Consider the following 22,101-nt stretch of genomic DNA (forward strand, 5'->3'; position numbering starts at 1 on the left):
GTGTCGGGATCAGTATGCAGTCAAGGGTTAGTATGCGGTGCTTGTTTGTCAGGCTCTGCATGCATTCAATGGTAGTACAAAGTTTTAGGTGTGAAATGTGAGCATGAAACTTGAAAACATGTAGTAATCATTTTACAATTAAAACTAGCTACTGATCTTGGTATTCAATAAATGACGTGATTTCCCCCTAGATTGCCTATACTCTGTGAATTTTTTTCACGCACTTTGAAAAATATTCAATCGAGCACAATATTAAGCCGAACCAATTTCCTATGGACCGCAAAAATGTTCAGTAACTTGGCCCAGACCAGCGATCCATCACGCGCTAACTGGCGTGACACAACCTGGCTTTGTTGGCCGCTGCTGCGTCCCGGGTGCCGTAGCGTGGCTACGACCATGGCTGAACGTGGCTACATGGGGTCTTTGCTTGACTGACTCTTGCTCTAAATGTTGTTCATTATTGATAAAGTGCTCTTAAAGTAGGGAAATTATTTATAGCTCTTTATATCATTGAATTATTTCTCAACATTTACGTATTGAAGAGGATTATGAAGTATTAGCTGAGACCTGTTGGAGTTCTAGTATATTTGGAGTTCTAATGTTAAATCACTTATAAATGATTTACAGTTTGCATTTATGGAATTTCGATTTTGCATTCAACATCGATATTTTGTTTTATTTAAGAATCGGTCACTATTTTATTCAAATTCACTTTCATGATATTACATTTTTGGGATTACTGTACGTTCGTCTAGAAACTGAACTAAAGGGAAATGTTTAAGGTTATATCTGGTTTGCACTCAGCAAGCTATGAAATCTCGATGCAATATTCGACAGCATAGACTAAACTTAATATAAATTACATGAAATAAACTTAGCGCTCATGATTCATACGTCTGAGAAACCTCTTGATAATTAAATGCCGTTTTATGATTGTTAGGTTGATAAAAAAATTAAATTCAATAGAAATATTCGAAGAACGCCACCCACGACGGAGGGTTGACCCCAGGTAATTACAACCCAACACTGCAGGGTTGAGCCTAAAATTGCCACTCAAATGGTCAGGCCTTCAATAACATTCAATTTTGTACATTTATATTCATGCATTGTTCTCTCATTCTCCCAGAGTTTATTCTGGTAAGTTATTTCCTCTATTCTGTAATTAAAAATGATACTCTTCCACACAGGGTTTTTTGCAATACACGATTAGTTTGAAGAACATAATAATTTATCAATATTAATTTATTAATAATAACAAATTTTAATAAGATTCCAATTATTATAAATGTTTAAAAATATTAATTTGAATGTAGTATAATAATGCTAAACACAATCAACATAATTTGAGGCGAGTCCACTAATTAACTTTAAATTTCGTTGAAGAAAGTAATGATGTTTACTTTTTTCAGAAATCTTATTGAGTATATACACTTTTAGCTTGAAAGCAGATCCCGAAGATATTAATTCCATGGATAATTGAAGGTTTACGATAACATTTTTCCTGTGACTTGGCGACAAGTAAGCGCCCTCGGCCACCGCGCTGAGATATTTGGCGGCGTTCGAAGAGTCGGAATGACAGCGCCGGCGCGGGAGGTCCAGATGGTCGATCAATTATTATGCAGCTAATTAAAGCCTCAGCTCGATGATTTACGACAATTCCTATCCGGCCCCAGCGTTAATATCCCCACTTATACGAGTCTCTAATATCAAAAGCCAAGCTATAAAACCCGCATTTTTACCTTAGATCATTAAAATATCTCCGTTGAAAATGTTGTAGGCCGCCGATTGTCGCTGCCAAGCATCCCTTGAGTTCTTCGTTAATAAGTTGGCATCTCTTATAAGAAAGATTTATTTGACATCCCGTCGCCCATTGTTATCGAGGAGGCATCGATGCTAGGGGCTTGCGGGTTTCTTTTATAGTATTTAGGATTTTAAGTCTTTAATGCCAACGAGATCTTAGTGAAGTTTCCCATAAATTTAATCATCCAATTAATTTCAGGTGACGTTTCGCATCGAAGTAATCAATTGAAGATGGAAGAGTTATTACCGTTGGAGAATATTTTAATTCAAACCACTTGGGCAAAGCTAATTCAATTGTTATATCTCTTTGTTTATACAAAAAGAACTTACGAGAAATTTGACATGGAGAGAAATCCATGAGAATTCATTAAAAAATAGTTTCAAGAATTATCAAGTAAAATCAGATGTTTTTCCTTATTTTTTTCAGTTGTTGTCCATTTCTTGCAACCTGTGTTTGAAAATTTCCGCGAAGCTTTGAACAGACGAACTTTGGATGCATCGTAATATTTCGCCGTTTCATAGTTACCACATCCTGTAAGAGAATTATAAATACACTTCAATAATATAGCCTATTGTTTTGTAAGAGTAACGACATTTCTAGCTGGGTGCCGCCTTCTCATGGTTCTCTATTGTCATTAACTGGCAAAGTAGTTTAAATTTAACTAGATACATGTTCTATTGATGGAAAAACCAGCAGATAACGAACAAACCTCTCACAAATCCATTGCTATGAACTTAATTATGTTAATAAGAAAATATATATTGTTCAATAGGAGCATCGATGTCTGATTTGGAGAGCGCATTCCGTTGCAGTGCGCTTCAAGTGTAATGGCGCAACATGGCCAGACTCCAAGGACCAGACGGTGGAAGATGTCAGCTCAGGAACACAGCAGGTGGAAGCAAAGCTTATGGTGACCAGGGAGCAGGTCGAGGAATACTTCGGCCACGACGGCTACTCCTGCTACTGCAACGCCTGGAACGCTAAGGGCGTCAAGGCTACGAGCTTCTCCGCCTCTGTGTCCATCGCATGTAAGTAATTCATTCGTTTTTCTATTTAAATATAATGTAATGTAAACAATAACATCCAATGTAATTTGGTTTTTGTTTCGCACTACACTTTTTATACTACAGTAACAAATGGAACCCAAATTGCCCATTGATTGATACACACTACAACGAATAAAAATAAAAGACCGACCGTTCGTTCCAAATGGTCTTTCTCTCTTCACTAGCAGCAATTCAAAAGCACGTGCCACGGATGATCTAAGCTTATCTATCTATTCCCCTACCAATCATGTGTCTGCTCAGCAGCAGCTATATAATGCGTCTGCGAGCAGAGGTATCTCTGTTAGCTAAGAAAGCAGTCTTACCATGTATGGCTGCATCTGGCCACTAGATGGCACGATACGGGCATGGGGGACTCCACCTATGTCGGGCCAACCTCGTCATGGTGGCTGTTTGGGTGGACCCAAGCAACCAGCCCACTCCCTATCGTTTATCGAGACATACGGTTATTAATTCTTGCTTTAAATGGAACGTATGCTTGGCCCGGCGCCCGAGTTATAGGAACAGCGCCCAGCGGCGTCTGGAGAGAAGAGGGAAGGTAAAAGAAGCAGGCAATAATATCTTATGATGATGTTGTAGATTTTAGGACTTTTGGCTAAGTTAGCATTAAGAGCATTCTTTTTGAAGGGCCCCGTTTTGTCTATTTGAAAAGCATTTTTTACTACTATTAACCAAGAAATTTATAACTACGCTGTTCAAATTCAACTGATTAATTTTCAACAGGCTCTTATTTATATATTATTTATTATGAAATGAATGTTATGTACAAATTTTTTACTTATTTGCATAAAAGTATCAGTATTATTTTTAAATTTTTCTATGAATTCCGCAGCACACAATCGGAAATTCCTACAATGGTCTTGTTATTCAGACGCCGATGCGTTGCGTACGCAACTGTGAACCACTTATTTGCATAATTCTATATCATTTTGCGGCTTGGCGGTTGTTTAACCTAAAATGCTGATCGCTTGAAAAACGGCAAAAACGCATCGCCCGGTATCAAATTGAGTAGCTCGTCAATTAAAGAGCAAATTTTCAAGGATTAGAGCCGGTCTTATCTTGTAAGTTTCCAAAGCTGCTCTTATTACTGACTCCGTTGATAATTGAAGGTTTTAGTAGTGTTGGTTTTGCAATGCTCAATCACTGTGCCTTGAGCGTATGAAGTGTTTTTCTCGTGAATGGAGTGAAGAAAATTTGTGTAGATGCAGTTAATTCAGATTGTAAGTAATCGAGCAATTTCTTCGAGTAGAAGAAAGTTAAAAATAATGAAATATCAGCAGTCCAATTAAGAAGAATTAACTCTATTGTATATGAATCGCTGGGTAAATAACTGGCCATACATTGCGTTTTTTATTGAAAACTTTTGATAGCGACTATTTACATCGGTTAGAAAGGTCAATCAAGCTTCTTCCGTCCAATTCTACCTATCATTCTATTATATTCTACTTATTATTCTATTATATTATACACAAAAGAAGATGTTTTCAGGTTAACATGTTGAAATCCACAACTTTGCAACGGGGTGTACGTTAAAGTCACCCCTTTCATGGGGTGACTTTAACGTACAGAAATTTCTTGACCTTTCGTGTTTCGTGACTGCTGAGAGAAATGAAATAGTTGAGTTATTTTTTCTGTAAGAATTCCAAACATGGTCTGAATGACTTGTATCGCCTTTTCCCCTCTTATATTCTCTACATTTTGCTACGATGCCTCTTAGGTACCATTTAAATTATGAACTTTGAAGCCTGCATGGCAGTTAGCATTCGGGTTGCAAGGCTATTTCCAGAGGAACTATGCACCAAATAAGGCTTCAAGTTGAGTCGTTCACATAAAGAGCCGTCGATCAGTTCCGATCAGATGATTATTGAGCGCCCTGAAATGATGCTCCATGATAACTGGTTCAGGGCTTCCTTTACTGTCCGGCCAAATCCTTTTGTGGCAATAGAAAGCACCGCTTCGTTCCGCTACCATCTACACTACGTAGGGCAAATTATCGTCCTCATTCCTCCAGCTTCTCGAGAACGGACACTCTGTCATGCACAAGTGGCCGTTCCTCTCATAAGATGTGGATTTTACTCTATGACTCCCTCTCTCTTCTGCTCTCTTGCTGCAACCGTGCACGATCGAGAGGCCAAGATCCCATTAGATTCTTGATATCATGACCACGGAGACTTTAAAGTGGAAGCTTTTAAACTTGGCTGCTCTTAGCTGTTTCCTTTGCCAATTTTGCTTAAAGATGGTTCAATTATAAATTTGGGATCAATTTTACTGAGTCCACTAGATAAGATAAAGATAGAAAAAAATTGAAATGAATTTTCACTCAATACTTTTAGGGAACAATCTGATTTGCTTGACAGATCTGCGTCGGCACTTCTTCGAGCCGCCGTACTCGCGGTCCGTGCCACTGGAGAGCCAAGTGGAGATGCGCTGCCTGCCGCCGGAGGGACAACCTCCGCCGTCCACCCTCTGGCTCAAGAATGACAAGCCCATCGACTTCAACCTCGAGTCCAACTACAGGCAAGTGTTGAGTCAATGGCAGGACCATCGACTTCAACCTCGAGTCCAACTACAGACAAGTGTTAAGTGCGAGATAGACCTAACGGCTTCAGCGAGTTTTTCTATAGACAATGGTTGATTCAATGAGATTGGATGGTATGTTAACTTACCTGCAAGCAAGTTTTAAGTGATTGCTTTTATTTTTTATTCAACTGGATCAAAATAGCATGATTTTCGCGTTCACCTGCTATATTTTTTGGAACAGTGATTACACATTTTGCATTGCTTCTTTATAGATCACTTCTCTCTCAAAATATTCATCTCCTAGGAAATGAATTGAAATTTACATTAACGTTTCAATGTATTTAAACGAATCAGGGTGTCGTCGGAGGGATCGCTGCTACTGCTCTCTGCTGGGCCAGACGACGTCGGGAATTATTCGTGCGTCGCAGAAAACGTCGCCGCAAAGCGCGTTTCTGATCCAGCGTTTCTCAAAGTCTACAGTGAGTTTAAATTTATTATACCCTACCGAGACTGTAATATTATTCGACAAAAGTTAGATGAAATTAGAAAAAAATCGTTTATAAAGTACTATAAGTTAGAGCTCAATAAATTCTTAAGTTAATTGAACAGAAATTGTTCTAACTCAAAAACATGGGATATGCAAAATTTCAAACACTTTGAATCAAAGGCTAATTTGGTGCGAAAATAATAAATTATAATAAAGTACCTGACGCCGAACTTGCGTATAACTTCTGGGTAATAAATTCACCTCTTGGTTAGGGCCAAATGCAAATGGAAATTCCATTTAAACCCTTCAGAGGACGGCACATGGACACAGTGGTCAGCATGGTCGCCCTGCAGCGCTGAGTGCGGCACGGGGCACCAGAAACGCACCCGCACCTGCACGGCTCCCCCCGCGGCCGGCGGCCCCGCATGTCGCGACCCAGCCTTCCAGAAAAAAGAGTGCGCGACCGGAGTGCCGTGTCCGGGTGAGTTTTGCATTTACATTACGAATAAGTATATTCGTATTATGATATGAATTTTTCATAAGCCTATTTATATAATATTTATTATATTATTTATAATAAATATTATTAATTATTATATTATAAGTCTGTATTTTGTATAAGCCTAGTATTTTCAACTTTATTGTAAAATTGTGTTTGAAACTTTATTAGAGCAATGCAATGCAAAAATTTAAATATTTAAATACAGATCTTTGAGCGGCTCACCGGAAGCTCTCTTTGCTGCGAATTTTTCGTTCGTTCTATGTCTGAGTGAGCAGACAGAGCAATTATTTATGTGTAATATAATTTATGTAACATCTATTATATCTAGGCTATCTAGTGAATTTTATCTAGGCTGTCTAAATTAGTTTCTACGATCGGTGGGTATTGATGAAGAAAGTTTAGATTCGATTTATTCCCATCACCTTCATGTAATTATTACCGAATGATATGCTACTGTATGATTTCGTTTAAGGAGCTGATAGCAATTTCAAAGAGTTGATATACTATTCAAATTTACACAGATGTGATACTTCCATCTATTTGAGTAATGTGGAATTTACAGCGATCAGTCCTATCACATGAGATGATTTATTCATAAATTATGGCTAAAATCACATAGATATAACTGATGAAAACCTGAATGCAGCAAGGATTACTCTCTACGGCGCGCTGAAGTTTCCATTTCAGAAGAATATTGGTCGATACTAAGCAGGTTGTAGATAGCTGTTGGATTGTCGATGTTGTACAGTTCGTGGCTAGGTAAAAATCGTCACAAAACAATTAAAAATTTCGTTTTATTAACGCATACATCAGTAATTGACTTATATAAACATTGTCCTGGAAAAATAGGTGTTTTTGCATTTAACTGACGAGGGCTTAAGAAAGTGTCAGAAAATAAGAGCAAAAATAACAATGAGACGAATTTTATTTACGTTTCGGATAAATGGAAATGAAATTGTATGAATTTAAGTATCAACGAATTTTGGTTGATTTTATTTAGCTGTGGACGGCGCATGGTCGGCGTGGGGCGAGTGGTCCACGTGTGGTCCCGACTGCACCCAGCGCAGCTCCCGCGCGTGTGACGCCCCCGCCCCCCTCTTTGGGGGACGCGTGTGCGTGGGGGACGACACGGTCACGCGCAACTGCACTGGCGGCATGTGCATGAGTGAGTAAACTTTTTCCGCTGAATTCATATCTTAATCCTAAGCTAAAATAAGAACAAATTACATAGAGTAACTTGGTGCTATACAACTGTAATATCTTAAACATTATAGATTGTGTCAATTAATAAAACAGCGAAGAAAATTTGGAGATTGCGTGTCAGTCATGTTATTGATCATAGACCCTTCAAGACTCATGGACCGAGAAAATTGCGCAAGTATATATTGTTTTCTGATTCGAATAGTGCATGACTGCGGTAAATGGTGTGAATATGAGTGGAAGGTACAAACATATAAGGTATAAACACAAATTCAAATTATTTCTTATCATGGTACTGTTTCAATTTTCACTTGCAGAACCCAACATGTACGGAGAAGGCTTCACTAAGAAAGGTAGGTTAGCAAATTTTTGTTAATTTCTGTACATCCTGATTACAAAAACGTTAACATTTATAATATCAATGTTAATGAACCGGGACAAAGCAAAATATAATTTTTTTTATGCCTCAAATAGTTTTTGAATATGTAAAATACAGTATGAACGAGCGCGGCCAAGTGGCGTTGGCAGCTGTTTGTTATAAAGTACCTTGCCTTGATCCCAAGTTTCACGCTCCTGCACAACTTCATAAAACTCATAGTATACTAAAAAGTTATCCCGATGTTGCCCGGGATTAATAGTATTTGGAAATTGTTGTGATTAAAAAATTGCGTTTTTTCAAAGGCCGTTGTCCCTAATCCGATCATGGCTAACCCTAAAACTTCAAATCCAGTAAATAAATTAGAGAAGCTCAATTGCCTCAAATGAAGAAACTCGTGTATTATTAGTGAACACTGCATTTCAATTCTCACCATTATTGTCAAATATAATAATTTGAACAACTATAGATAAGTTTTTCATTGTATTTTTATTTTTTTATTGTATTATAGTTTTTCATTATATTTTTATTTTTCATTGTATAATAGTTTTTCATTATATTTTTATTTTTCATCGTATAATAGCTCGGGACGAGGCGGTGCGACAAGACATCTCCCTGATCGTGGTGCTCGCGGTGTTGGTGCCGCTGGTGTTGCTGCTTTTCTTCTTCGTCCTTAGGAAATACACATCCAAGAGCAGGCAAAACGGAGTGCTCTACGAAGCCGCTGTGTCCGGTCAGTTAAATTCGTTATTTTATTTGTTAAAATTCCATTAATAATGAGTAGCTATTTTGATCATCTTCAAGCTTTATTGTATTTGGGTAAAAATTTCAGAATTAGATTGTGATAAATGTGGATGTGGTCATCGGTCAACGGATTGTTCTTTTGATAATTGATTAATTCGTCATGTGTGTTTCAAATGCATTTATATTTTTTGAGAGTATCCCATGCACAAATAATAATAATAATGTAAATTAAGAATAATAATGGTCGATACTAAACAGGTTGTAGTAGCTAGCTGTTGGATGGTCGTTATTGTACAGTTCGTGGCTTGGTAAAAATCGTCACAAAACAATTAAAAATTTCGTTTTATTAACGCATACATCAGTTATTGACTTATATAAACATCGTAACGGAAAAATCCGTATTTTTTGCATTTAACTGAGGGGGCTTAAGAAAGTGCCAGAAAAAACAGCAAAAATAAGAGTGAGATGAATTTTATTTACGTGTCGGATAAATGGAAATGAATTTGTATGAATTTAGGTATCAGCGAATTTTGGTTGATTTTATATAGCTGTGGACGGCGCGTGGTCGGCGTGGGGAGAGTGGTCCACATGTGGTCCCGACTGCACCCAGCGCAGCTCCCGCGCGTGTGACGCCCCCGCCCCCCTCTTTGGGGGACGCGTGTGCGTGGGGGACGACACGGTCACATCATCGGTCAACGGATTGTTCTTTTGATAATTAATTAACGCGTCTCGCGTGTTTCAAAAACATTTACATTTTTAGAGATTATCCCATGCACAAATAAATAAGCCTTCGACACCTGGCCCTTCCAATTATAATTCCCTTGACGCTGGTTGTAATAAACATAAATAAAACTGTCAAATATGAAATAATAACGCCGTATGTGTCGTTTTAGAAACCATGTCGTTACAAATTTTGCTATTGTTAAGTAATTCCTGCAAGTAACTTTTCCCCGTAACAGATTACCCTCTTCCTTTCTACGCCGGAGGTACAGCCGAAAAGAAATCTTACGTATTCGGTCCGGACCTAACCCACGGCATCAACGCCACCCTCAACACATTGGCCAGCGGAAGAATAGTCGAGCGAACAGTATATTCTGCCGCCGTGGCATCACTACCGAATACTGACGCCAAATCATCAAGAGACAGTGGCGCCCATTACTCGACTCCGGTACCTGGCGATTCTGGATCAGTGTCGGAGAACGCAGTGCCTCCCTCGGAACACCTTTACGACTTGCCGTTGATCAGGTCATCTTTGGATTCACCTTCCCCGACCGAGGGGCTTCATTTGCTCCCGTCGGCCTCCAACACGGTGACGCGGGTGCACGGGTTTGGTGCCGGTCCCTCCCGAAACAATCATTCGCCTGAAAGTTCCTTACAGAAATCTGGCAGAAGCGCGTCTCCTCTTTCCTACGCTAGCGACTCGTCAGGTAAATCTAGACAATTTTAAGTCGGAATCATATTCTGTCTTAGGCTTAATAGCGACACAATGTCTGGTTATAGATTAGTTAATGAGTGTAAATGGAATTGAAATATATTTACATATACCTGATGTATTATGCACATAATACCCCTCGATCCGTCACTCAACAAATACCTTTAAATTATCTCTCAATCCTTCTCTACCTCAGGTTACTCTCACACAAGCACCAACTCAGAAGCAGAGGATAGTTTAATATTTAGTGGAGGAATAGCAGGGGGCGGCGGCAGCGAGGGAGACGACACGGTGGTATGGGAGATGGTTGGAGATGCTGGAGGTAGATTAGTGGTACCAGAGTATGGAGTGTCACTGACTGTGCCAGAAGGCGCCATCCCACAAGACACAAGCTATAAGCTCTTCATTGGCGTCTTGTTACGCCTCAACGTGTCTCTACCTCTAACGCAGCGACAAGTGAGTCAAGTGTGCCAGATTTTATAAATAATTCAAAAGCGCAAAAGTTAATTACTTACATTTACAGTTTCCAGTTATAGATTTATCAGTGCCTGAAAAGAAATTTTTCCGAATTTTATATACAATGGATTGCATATGCTTGACACTTCCAGCATTGAAACTTATGTTCAATTGCTTCCAATTGGTTTAAAATTTACTCATTGTTTTTTAACGTACTCTCTGTTTTTAATTGAGCGATATCGTACGGATAATGGCGATAACTTTCTTTGATCAGTTTAATACTTACAGATAAAATATTAAGTTAAAAATTAAAAACGTGACAGAGTTGGTTTTTATTTTATCAGAAAAATTCAATCGATCGGCTGAAGTTGTTCAGGTAATGAATAAATGTTCTAGTTATTTGTCTCCCCTGAAGTGTCCTTAAATCGACCATTCAAGCAACAATTTTGAAATGAAGCTAGTTTTCTTCCGCTGACAGACACTGCTGAGTCCCGTCTTCATTTTCCTTGACAGACAGGGCTGAAAACCGTCTTGTCTTTCGTTGACAGACACTGTTGAGTCCCGTCTTGTCTTTCGTTGGCTACTTGCAGAGTCCCGTCTTATCTTTTGTCGACGGGCATTACTGAGTTCCTTTTGTCTTTCTATGACATACATTGGGAGTCTCTACTTGTCTTTCGTTGACACACACTGCTGAAACCCGTCTTGTCTGTTGTTGCAAACATTACCGAGTCTCCTCATGTCTTTCTTTGACAGACATTGCTGAGTCCCGTCTTGTCTTTATTTAACAGACGCTGCTGAGTCCAGTCATATGCTGCGGACCGTCATCAGTGAAGCTCCTGAAGCCAGTTATCCTATCATTCGAGCACAGCTCGTCAGTGCTACACACGGCGTGGAGGATACACCTCTACACCTGCCAGGACTCGCCAGCGTCTCCTGAGAAGTCTTGGCATAAGCTCATCACCCTCGGGGAAGAGAGGGTGGACACGCCCGTCTACACGCAGCTCGACGGACAGCAGGTGGGAAAACAAGGTTATGTTTCCTTGCTCTTTCATTAGGTAATGGTAATATTGTTTGCTATTTGAATAATACTCATTTTTGCCGCTGTCATTGTTTTTTGATGCGTTATTTATATTTAGTATTTCATAAGGCTTGTACATCATTAGGTTAGTGTATGAAAAAGTCAGAAATTGAAGATATTATTGGAGTAATTTTCTTAGTTATAGTGTCAAAAGTAAAATAAAATAAATCTACAATATCACTTTGACCTCTGTAAAAAAATTGATAATATAAATGCAGGTCCAATCGCTGTGCTCATGTCGCTTCCATCAGTCGCAGCTAACAGCGGAAAATTTACTGCACGTGCGAGAGGATGGGAAATTTTAGCTAATAATCAAATTACAACTAATACTTATTGGATTATTAATCAAACTATTCCCATTTACTTAAACCATTAATCCTAATCTACACTGCACCGGTGTTGGTATCAGGCGTACCTGATGACAGAGCGCCTGCAGCAGTTCGTGCTGCTGGGGGAGAGCGCTGGGACCTCCCCGGCAGTGAAGGCCCTGAGGGTCGTAGCGGCTGCCCCACCGCCCGACATGAACGGTCACATGACCGTCACACTTCACGTCACGCCCGATACTGCGGCGCACCTTAAGAGTGAGACGTAGTGAAAGTGACTAATGCCCGATACTGCGGCGCATCTTAAGAGTGAGACGTAGTGATTAATGCCCGATACTGCGGCGCATCTTAAGAGTGAGACGTAGTGATTAATGCCCGACACTGCGGCGCACCTTAAGAGTGAGACGTATTGATTAATGCGCGCCTCATTAGTGAGACGTAGTGATTAATGCGCGCTTCAAGAGTGAGACATAGTGATTAATGAGCACCTCAGCAAAGTCGTAGTGATTAATGTGTAACTCAAGAGTGAGGCGTATGAACATCCGTATATGTGGAGCGAGGCATTCTGAAACGCATTGCACTAGCGAGACAAAATGATCGACTTGCATCTTCTTAGTGATCAGGTATTGCGGCTGATGTGAAACTTAAGAAGGAAACTTCATGATTACTAATAAACGCAACTTCAAAGTGGGTGTTGTCACTCTGTGTTGTACGAGAAATTGGTGTTCAAAACACATTGCTGCGTATACGCTCCTCGACCAAGAGGGGATTGTCGAGACAGACATTATTCAAAGGCTAAAGTATTAAGTAATTACTTAGGAGTGAGATGCCTAGAGAAGCTGCTATAAGATCCTTAAGAATGAGACGTCGTATCTGTTGTAATACACAAATAAAGTGAGAAACTTTAATATATTAAACGTACATTCAGAGACACACATCGAAATTGTTGCAATTCGCAACGCATGAGAGAAACTTCGTAGCCTATGTACATCATAAGAGTGCAACATCAAGACTTATAAGGTTTATTTGCATGAGACATAATGACTGTTGTTGTACGTTTATCAGGTGAGAGACACCGAGGTTACTTCTTAATCCGTCCAGGAGTTAATGTTTATATCGTAATTCTCGTTACGCGCATCTGATGAGTGAAGACATCATGTATGTCACGCACCCACTCGATGGTCGAGTGGGCTTAATGAGTGGGCTCAGGAAGGGCATTGCCGTCAAAGCTTCAAAAATTATTAATAGGTTTTTGTAGTGAAGTTTGAATAGTTGTTGTGTGCGTCTAGCAGAAAATTTTTTGTCGAAAGCGTGGACAGAGAAAGGAGTCCAAGATGGCAACGAAAGGGGAAAGACTTCTTTGGACATTTTTTTTTTTGTTTTGTAATGATGTCGGGCGAGAACTTTGTTTAATCTAGGTCAGCGGCGTACAAAATCTTCCTTCTTATCAATGTAGAACATCTTAATTGTTTCCTATCTATCAGTAAAATGTTCAAAAAACTTTTGTCAGGTATCACAGCGCTGGAGCGGAGTCGCGGAGCAAGCCTATTAGACAAGCCTAAGAGATTTTACCTGCACGACAACGGTGCAGACCTTGTCTTAAGTTTGGACGAAATTACGCAGGGCTGGAAACTTGCTCAAGATCAGACCAATCAAGTGAGTACTGCGGAGCTTACAGGCCTTCATTATCCTGTGATCCTTACAGCACCTCGATCTCTTGTCATGTGCTTGCAGCACCTCGATCTCTTGTCATGTCCTTGCAGCACCTCGATCTCTTGTCATGTCCTTGCAGCACCTCGATCTCTTGTCATGTCCTTGCAGCACCTCGATCTCTTGTCATATCCTTACTGCACCTCGATCTCTTGTCATGTCCTTGCAGCACCTCGATCTCTTGTCATGTACTTGCAGCACCTCGATCTCTTGTCATGTACTTGCAGCACCTCGATCTCTTGTCATGTACTTGCAGCACCTCGATCTCTTGTCATGTCCTTGCAGCACCTCGGTGTCTTGTCATGTCTTTGCAGCACCTCGATCTCTTGTCATGTCCTTGCAGCACCTCGATCTCTTGTCATGTCCTTGCAGCACCTCGATCTCTTGTCATGTCCTTGCGTTCTAATTGAAGTTGTCTTTTATTTCCTTGAATTGAGATGAAAACAAGAGAGTTGTGTATTAAATGGTAACAGACTCGTGACTCAGATTAATGTCCGAACTCGCAATACAGGGTGGGGCAGATCCGATTGGGCATTTTTGAGGCGAAATAAAAGAGTAATGGATGTACACAAAGAAGAAAATTTATTTTCCTCGAGATTAGCATAACACACCATTTAGAATACTCATGTTTTGAAAACAATATCAGAAGATGGTGGCCGTTAGCTGCAACACACTGTTGGAGTCGTTCTCGGAGGAGGGAGTAACCGTGACAGTGAATTCCGATCGCTATGCTGCAATGTTGCGAAATTTCTTGCAGCCCATGATGGAAAACATTGTTGAAAATGAAGCATTGGGAGACATGTGGTTCCAGCAGGATGGGGCTACAGCTCACACAGCCCGAATGTCACTCAATGTTTTGAGACGCATGTTTCCCGGACGTCTGGTGTCTCTGAGGGGTGATTTACAGTGGCCTGCGAGGTCACCTGATTTGAGCATTTGCGATTTCTTTCTTTGGAGACATTTAAAAGAAAGGTTGTTCAGAAGTCGCCCTCACACCCTAGAGCTGCAGCTAAGGGTACGGATTATTGCAGAGGTTATGGCCATACCTCGCCATTTAGTGCTGGTGCTGTAGGAAACTTCCTCGAACGACTCCAACAGTGTGTTGCAACTAACGGCCACCATCTTCCTGATATTGTTATCAAAACATAAGTATTTTAAATGGTATGTTATGCTAACCTCGAGGAAAATAAACTTTCTTTTTTGTGTACCTCCATTACTCTTTTATTTCGCCTTAAAACTGCCCAATCGGTTCTACCCCACCCTGGATAATGTCTTGGTAATACTAGTTGGAATGATACTTACGTATTTTCAAGAGATCTGTTCGTTTAATTAGTACAGATTCGGTTGTGTTTAATTTAATAATACTTCATTACATAAAAATGTACTGAAATACGGCCGATGAATAGCGACATATTTTATGCGCTAGTTGTTTAGATTTCCACAACTAGGACACACTACTTGTTTGTAATAAAATATTAATTCATCTTACTACTTCCGCTTAAAATTCAGTAGCACAATCTCGAACTGCTAATAAAATAAACTAAATAATACCGACTTAACCCACTGTTTATTGACGCCCGTCCTCTTGTCCCTCGTTCAGGTGATCTCCTTCGAGAGGTTGTGGTGTGGGGGTGACGAAGGACTGCCCTGGGTGTCCACAACGTTCCTGCTGGAGCGTCTGGTTGACGGGGCGTCGACGTCGGGACGTTCGTGTACGTTGTCTTGTCGAGTGTACGCGCAGCAGAAGACGTCGTCCAGCGGCTGTCAGGTCGCTAGGATCAACACGGACTTCCCATACGCGCCCGTTACTGACTCGCCTGCTCATGTCTTGATGAGACCGTCCACAGGTGAGAAAAACGACGCCATTTCGTTTCAAAATGTCTTGAAATTATTGGTATGAATGAATTTTTTCAACATTGTTCCGCTGAAATATCAGGTTTGTATCTCCGGATTCAGATAAAAAATTCAGATCCAGTTGTTATACTCGGAAGTACAAATTTTCTAGATATATTACGTTCTGATACATAATCGATTTATGTATCTCTTCGTGTTCTGTTATTTAAGCTTAAGATATATCTGAATCTTATTTTTTTAGTTTGATTCTAATTTCTTGTGAGCCTTTGAGCTATAAAAAGCTTCTGCTCCAAAACGCTACACATTTTCCAGTGCTCCAAATTTTTTCCGTTACCGATTCCTAGCTTATGAAGATAAAGAACACCTGGTATACTGAATATACTTGTCATTTACGCTCTTAATAATAATATGCGTTTAAAAATTACTTTTCGAAGACAACACTTTTAAACAATCCAGTGTCTTTGTTGTTACACATGTACAATGAATTTCTAATTTTATTTTCAGATATTAAAAAATTTCAATTTTTTTATATATAAAATTTTCTAAATTATCAAAATTATTTATTCTGTCAACTGATTCATGCAATGTCGCCAACATTACGCAAGTATGCAAAGTTTGAGATCGATTGGACAGGTAGAACTGTGTTAAATATCGATTATAAGATTTGTAGCATACAGACAAAAAACAAGAAGTGAAGTTAAAAAGAAGTGTTGTAAAAAAATAAACGTAAACCTAGTAACACTAGTAATATAAATGGTATATAACTCTACTAACACAAGTAAACAATACTCACCACACAGCACTGGTGTTTGTCCCCGCAGTGTCATCATCAGCGGGGTCGTCACTAGTGGCGCTCAGTAGCGAGCCTCGGCCCGTACGTCTGCCTGCCCGCGTACGTCGCGAGCTCTGCCGCTGCCTCGACCCTCCTAACGCGCGCGGCAACGACTGGCGCATGCTCGCCGCGCGCCTCAATGTCGACAGGTGTGAATATTATACATGTAATATACTGTGATACATGACTATTATTTTGCATTGTACATGTAATATAGTATGATGCATATAATATATTATTGCATTTAACTCACTAAGTTTTAAATGCTTGCCGCGCGTATCAATGTCTAGAGGTGCGAATATTATTGTGCATTATACATTTATACATGTAATATACTGTGACGCATATAATATATTATTGCATTCAATTAACTAAGTTTTAAATGCTCGAAGCGTCTCAATGTCGACAGGTGCGAATATTATTGTGCATTATACGTGTAATATAGTTAAATGCATATGATATATTATTGCATTCAACTAACTAAGTTTTAAATGCTCGCCGCGCGTCTCAATGTCGACAGGTGCGAATATTATTGTGCATTATACATGTAATATTGTATGATGCGCATAATATATCGTTGTAACCAACTAGATAACTGGATTTTTATGTTGGCAATTAAGGGTTGAATTCCGGCCCTGGTCTAAGGAGTGTAATTCGTCGGTCTAGTTTTAAATGCTTGCCGCGCGCCTCAATATCGACAGAAGTATTCATGCATTATGCACATGATACTAGCAATGGGCATGTTTGGACAAGATATGTCAATTAACTATTAATTCAGTATAAGTTATGAGGAGTGAAATTAAATGTCATATATTCAGAAACACGCTGCACGTCTCACTATTGACATATGAATATTCATGCATTATTTTTTTAGCTATTAGTTTCTAGATTGTGAACCAGGAGTTTGTGTGATGAGTCGGAGGTTAGCCCTCCGAGGTAACTGGCGAGACCGGGTAACCCTCGGTGGCAGAGTATTTCGGAGTAACAGAATGCAGCAGAGTAACCCGGGGTAGACTGACGTGACAGGGAGACCAAATATTTATTTTTTCTTCGAAGTTTTACTTATATTGACGCCCAAGGTACTTGCATGGCAGTGTCCCCTCAGGGGGGAATTCTGACGGGTGTCTGTGCTCGTCAGAAGTCCTATGGGATTTCGCGCTCCTAGGGGGATTGTTCCTGAGCGCCCCACCGCTGAGCTCGCGGTGTCTGACTGTAGGTCTCAGTTGTGGGGTTAAGTTATTATGTAGGTAGGATTCCTTACATTTCCCTTCTCTGTCTCTCTCGTGCGGGCGGCCGACGTCCCGTGTAAGCGACCTCTTGTTCGAGTGTCTTCGTTTCTGTTGCTTTTCACCTGTCCCTCCTTGTCACTTCGTCTCTTTGAGATGCTAACGCTGCTTCTCTCGAGCCAGCTTCAGCGGGCTGGACTTCTGAGACCTTCCGCCCCTTGTGGGTGATGAATAATTGAGACCTTCAACCTCTATGGTGATGTTCATCTTGACTTTCGGTGCGAGATAGCTAAATAGCTGAAGCGCTAGTAAACATTTGGCCACTAAACTAACTAACTAACTTGCATGGCAGTGGAGGTTCTATTCTAATTCGTGAGCTTCGAATAAATGACGAAGACATCTCCTCCTAAAATATGATATTGGTTACCATGATTATTTTTTCAATGGTCAATTTTCCTCTCTCAGGTACCTGAATTACTTTGCGTGCAAGAACAGCCCTACTGAGCACATCCTGGACCTGTGGGAGGCACGGCACCGGCAGGCGTCCGCAGTCACGGATCTGTTGAACGTCCTGCGCGTCATGGGCCGTCCTGACGCGGCCCACGTCCTCGAGACGCACACCGGGCCTTGGATATGAAAAAGGCCAAAAATTGCCAAATAGGGCCAACCCTGGATATGAACTTATGTTCAAATTTTTTACGTTCTTCAAATTACGACAAGTTACTTCAAGTTGGAACAAGTCCTTCCGGTATGAAACTTCCCCATATTTATTTCGTGCATTCCTTTAGTCATAGAAGACTCGGTTCAGAAATATCTATTCAAATTTTTTTCCATGAAAATTACGATATTCATGTTGTGCGCACTGATATGCAGAGTAGCAAGGAGGTTTGTAAGATTAAACACAATTTCCGGACGTTTAGATGGAGCTCTGCATTAATGGTGTTTATTAGATATAAATGCTAACTGAAGGAACATTTTAGCGATGAAGTTGTTGTTATGGAAACTGTTCGACGTTATCCGTCCAGTGTTCGATGTAAGTGTTCGGTGTCTGGAATATGTGATGCGTTATATGGTTGTGGGAGCCGCGTTATGTATGTATCCCTGAGCGTGCCATTTCTTTGCACATCCATTAAAGTGGTTACACTGAAAATCATAAGTACAACAGCAAGCAGACTTTGACGAACACGATGCAAATTTCATTCATATCCTGGCATTTATTAAATAATTCATTAACTTTTGCCGATTTTTCTTCGTCTGTGAGCGAATTTTTTTAAGCGTGCCAGCTATGCAAAACGATCAATACAAATGAATCAATTTTTTATATGCTCCTAAGCAATACATGAAGTCTAAGTTTAGTATTTGTAAATTTGTTAGGTGGAAATCGAGATCTAGACAAAACAAATTAATATAATACTTGAAGTTACCTAGTTTGTAAATAATTGAACATTTTTCTTTAAAATTAAATGTATTAATTGTTCTACTTCCAGGTTAGGGAACAGTATATTCGTTCGCTTGAATTGAAATTTTCACATAGAAATCCATGTTTGGTTAATGTGAATTAATGTTGAATGCTCTATTAAATGCTGATTATCATTAAATCATGTATTTTGTCGTCTGAATTTTCTGGTGATTTTCATCGTACTATAATTTGAATGTCATTAGAATTCGGAATGTAAAATATTTATTAATTGCCATGACTACTCGTGTCGCCCACTCGATTTTTCGGATTTTAATATTTCTCAGGAGCCTATTTATTTCAATTACCACAACATTTATGATAAAACAGGTTAAATAAGAAATTTGAGAGAATAAAATTGCTTACAAAGAAAATTACACCAGCAAAACCAGAGTATCCAAAGTTTAGTCGTATGTCCAACATATGGAATAACAAAAATTTTGGTAAACAGCAAGTTAATCCGCACGTGAATTGCTAAAGCGTGTGATTAATTAATTGTTGGAAAGACCTAATTTCTAATTAACTCATCTACTTTGTGCAATAACAAATCTTGTCCTGGCGACAAATCCTGTACATTTTTATAAACTATTGGAAGCTATAGGAATTACTTGTTTTAGCACATTTTCTCATTTATGAAAAAAATGCACTATTGTGCTCGTCATGTCCGTCTGTCTGTCCGTCTGCGAGTCAGTCCGTGACCTCAAGTTTTCGTCGACGAGAAAATGCGCTCTCTGTCACTCACTGCAGTGAGTACTGAGTTATATTTTTTATAATATATGCATGTTTTTGTTGAGTTAATGCGGTGGTCATCTGACGCGGTTGTATCTCATTCAGTTGTTCCGGTCCGTCATTTCTACCCTCAGATGGTCCGTGTTATATGTACAACATTGATTGTATATTGGTAGAAAGTAACTAAGGAATGAGAAGTCCTATTACTGTACATTATATGGTGCGTTTGTAAAGCGTTGTGTAATAAAACAAACTTGAATATACATTCGTACAAAAAATTTTTTCTCTCTCTTCCTTTAAATTAATGGTAATCAGATTAACATGACATCCAAAATAATAATACGTATCTCTTCATCTGCCTCATCACCTTAAAATATTATCCATAATAATACTGATTTCTTAAACTGCCTTATTAGATTAGAATATCATCTATAATAAGACGATAATCTATAATATCAATAATAACAAAAAATTTATCGTCGATTCTAACTGCTATTAATTAATTCATTATATCTTAGATTGAAAATGGTTGTGCCATAGATGATTTCCAATTAATTTTTCAGATATAGGTCACAAATAGAGCTGCCAATAAAGAATACCATGATCGCCCGTTAGTCGAGGAAACAATTTTCAAGAGGAAATCCAATATACGTTTTCTGCCAGTCGAGGACATTAACTGTTGCATGCGTTACTTCACTTTGCTTCTCAGTTTACTTGGGATTTTTTCCTCTGTATACTAGGAAGGGCTAACGACTGTGGGAGTGTACGACGGCTCGTTGCCGTTAGCCCAGACGCGCGCGGCTCAGCGGTAATTGGCTGGACTGGGCAAACATCGCAAACGAGCGAACCTTATGTACAGTTGTGTGTACAAACTTCTGACCCATCGTACGTATTCAGTTGATTCCGAATCAATACCACCTATGAAATCGAATGCCATATAATATATTATCCAATAGCCACAAGCAATAAGTTTCCAAAAATAAAAAATTCCCGTAAAGTCTCTTAATTGTTTGCTGCATATGATGACATGGCTATCATTGTATAACTGTTTATTCTTTCTGTGGCTGATGAGATGAGACAAAAAACACGATGACCCAGGCATTGTCTGATTACCTCGGGCCGTTATACGCAAAAAAGCTTGGAGTTTCAACAGCTTTCCCCTTTACGCTACCGCCGTCTCTTTATTGGCAGTAAAATTCTTAGGGGATTTTGTGTTTGCTTCGAGTGTCCGAGGAGATTATGGCCCTTGCCTAAACAACGTCAACGGCGGGAATGAAATCTGAAGGAAGACTCGTCTCGCTGTACACCACAACTCGACACGCATGACAACCGTACACGAAACTACGTGCTATTTGCATATTTATGGTTGGTATACCTAAGGTTTCTTACCAGGTCCGTCATTTCTTGGGAAAAAAATTAACGTGGCGAATATATAATGACTAAATTATCCGCCGTATTTGCATAGACAGTGAACGACAGAAATAATCGACGTCTGACGTGAGTGAGGTTCAAGCTGCTGCTGGAAAGCGTCTTATTACACTGGGGTACAATTTGAAACTCAATTTATGCTGAGCTAGATTTTTTAGCTGTTTTCTATAGAATTGGGCATGCTGATTTCACATCTGTTCTTGCTTTTCTTCTATTACGTTACGTTCGTTTTATAGGTGCCGATTTATTATTATAAATATATATGGCTGTTCTATCATTATCAGTCAATTGACAAGCATCAGTACTTCTGTCCGACAAACATATTTTGCCTATTTCAATGTGAAACTTGGTGGTCAAAATAAAGCATGGACATATAAAAAAGGGTGTAAACTGTGTGCTGATCAATGCTTTACGCATTGATCTAACCTTGTATTTGGTATCCCTATGATTTGACACACGTTTCAAGATCATTCAAATGATTATAACATTTGTATAGTAAAAACATCAGGATATAACAAACAAAACTTCAAAATAGAGTATCCCAATTTACTGTCGGCAATGCGGCCAGTGCCGCATTTTGTTAAAATCCCCATGCGAGTTTTCAATGAATTTTCCTCTTTGGAAAAAGGGAAATGAGGATCTATGGTGCGGATGAACGCGACTCCAACGAAGAAGATTTCGAAATTCAAGATGACTCAGTCCGTAAGGTTTCGATCAGAAAAAAAATGATTTGGTATAAGACTGGGGACTGTCCAAAAAAAAAGCTTCAAAGTTTGTAGCATCACGCGACTCGATGAGAAAAACGCTTGAAAAGAGTACCTAGGTATCATATTTTCGAATACGATTTAGGACAATTTTCAACTACATTCAAGGTGGAGGATTT

General features: G+C 39.5%; 1 protein-coding gene across 1 annotated transcript; it reads left to right on the forward strand.

The window, feature by feature from the left end:
• Nucleotide 1: 1 nt before the first annotated feature.
• Nucleotides 2-18,767, forward strand: LOC108677449 (netrin receptor UNC5C; the record flags this gene model as incomplete). The annotated part of the gene is made up of 16 exons (XM_018165669.2): nucleotides 2-26; nucleotides 2,614-2,829; nucleotides 5,223-5,382; nucleotides 5,740-5,864; nucleotides 6,183-6,353; nucleotides 7,375-7,539; nucleotides 7,892-7,927; nucleotides 8,534-8,683; nucleotides 9,654-10,121; nucleotides 10,323-10,582; nucleotides 11,371-11,598; nucleotides 12,070-12,241; nucleotides 13,494-13,639; nucleotides 15,294-15,540; nucleotides 16,369-16,528; nucleotides 18,071-18,767. Coding segments are annotated over 16 exons (2,901 nt in total), but the record flags the coding sequence as incomplete, so codon positions are not given.
• Nucleotides 18,768-22,101: the final 3,334 nt, after the last annotated feature.

Source organism: Hyalella azteca, unplaced genomic scaffold (assembly GCF_000764305.2).
Source record: "Hyalella azteca isolate HAZT.00-mixed unplaced genomic scaffold, Hazt_2.0.2 contig9518, whole genome shotgun sequence".
Taxonomy (NCBI): domain Eukaryota; kingdom Metazoa; phylum Arthropoda; class Malacostraca; order Amphipoda; family Hyalellidae; genus Hyalella; species Hyalella azteca.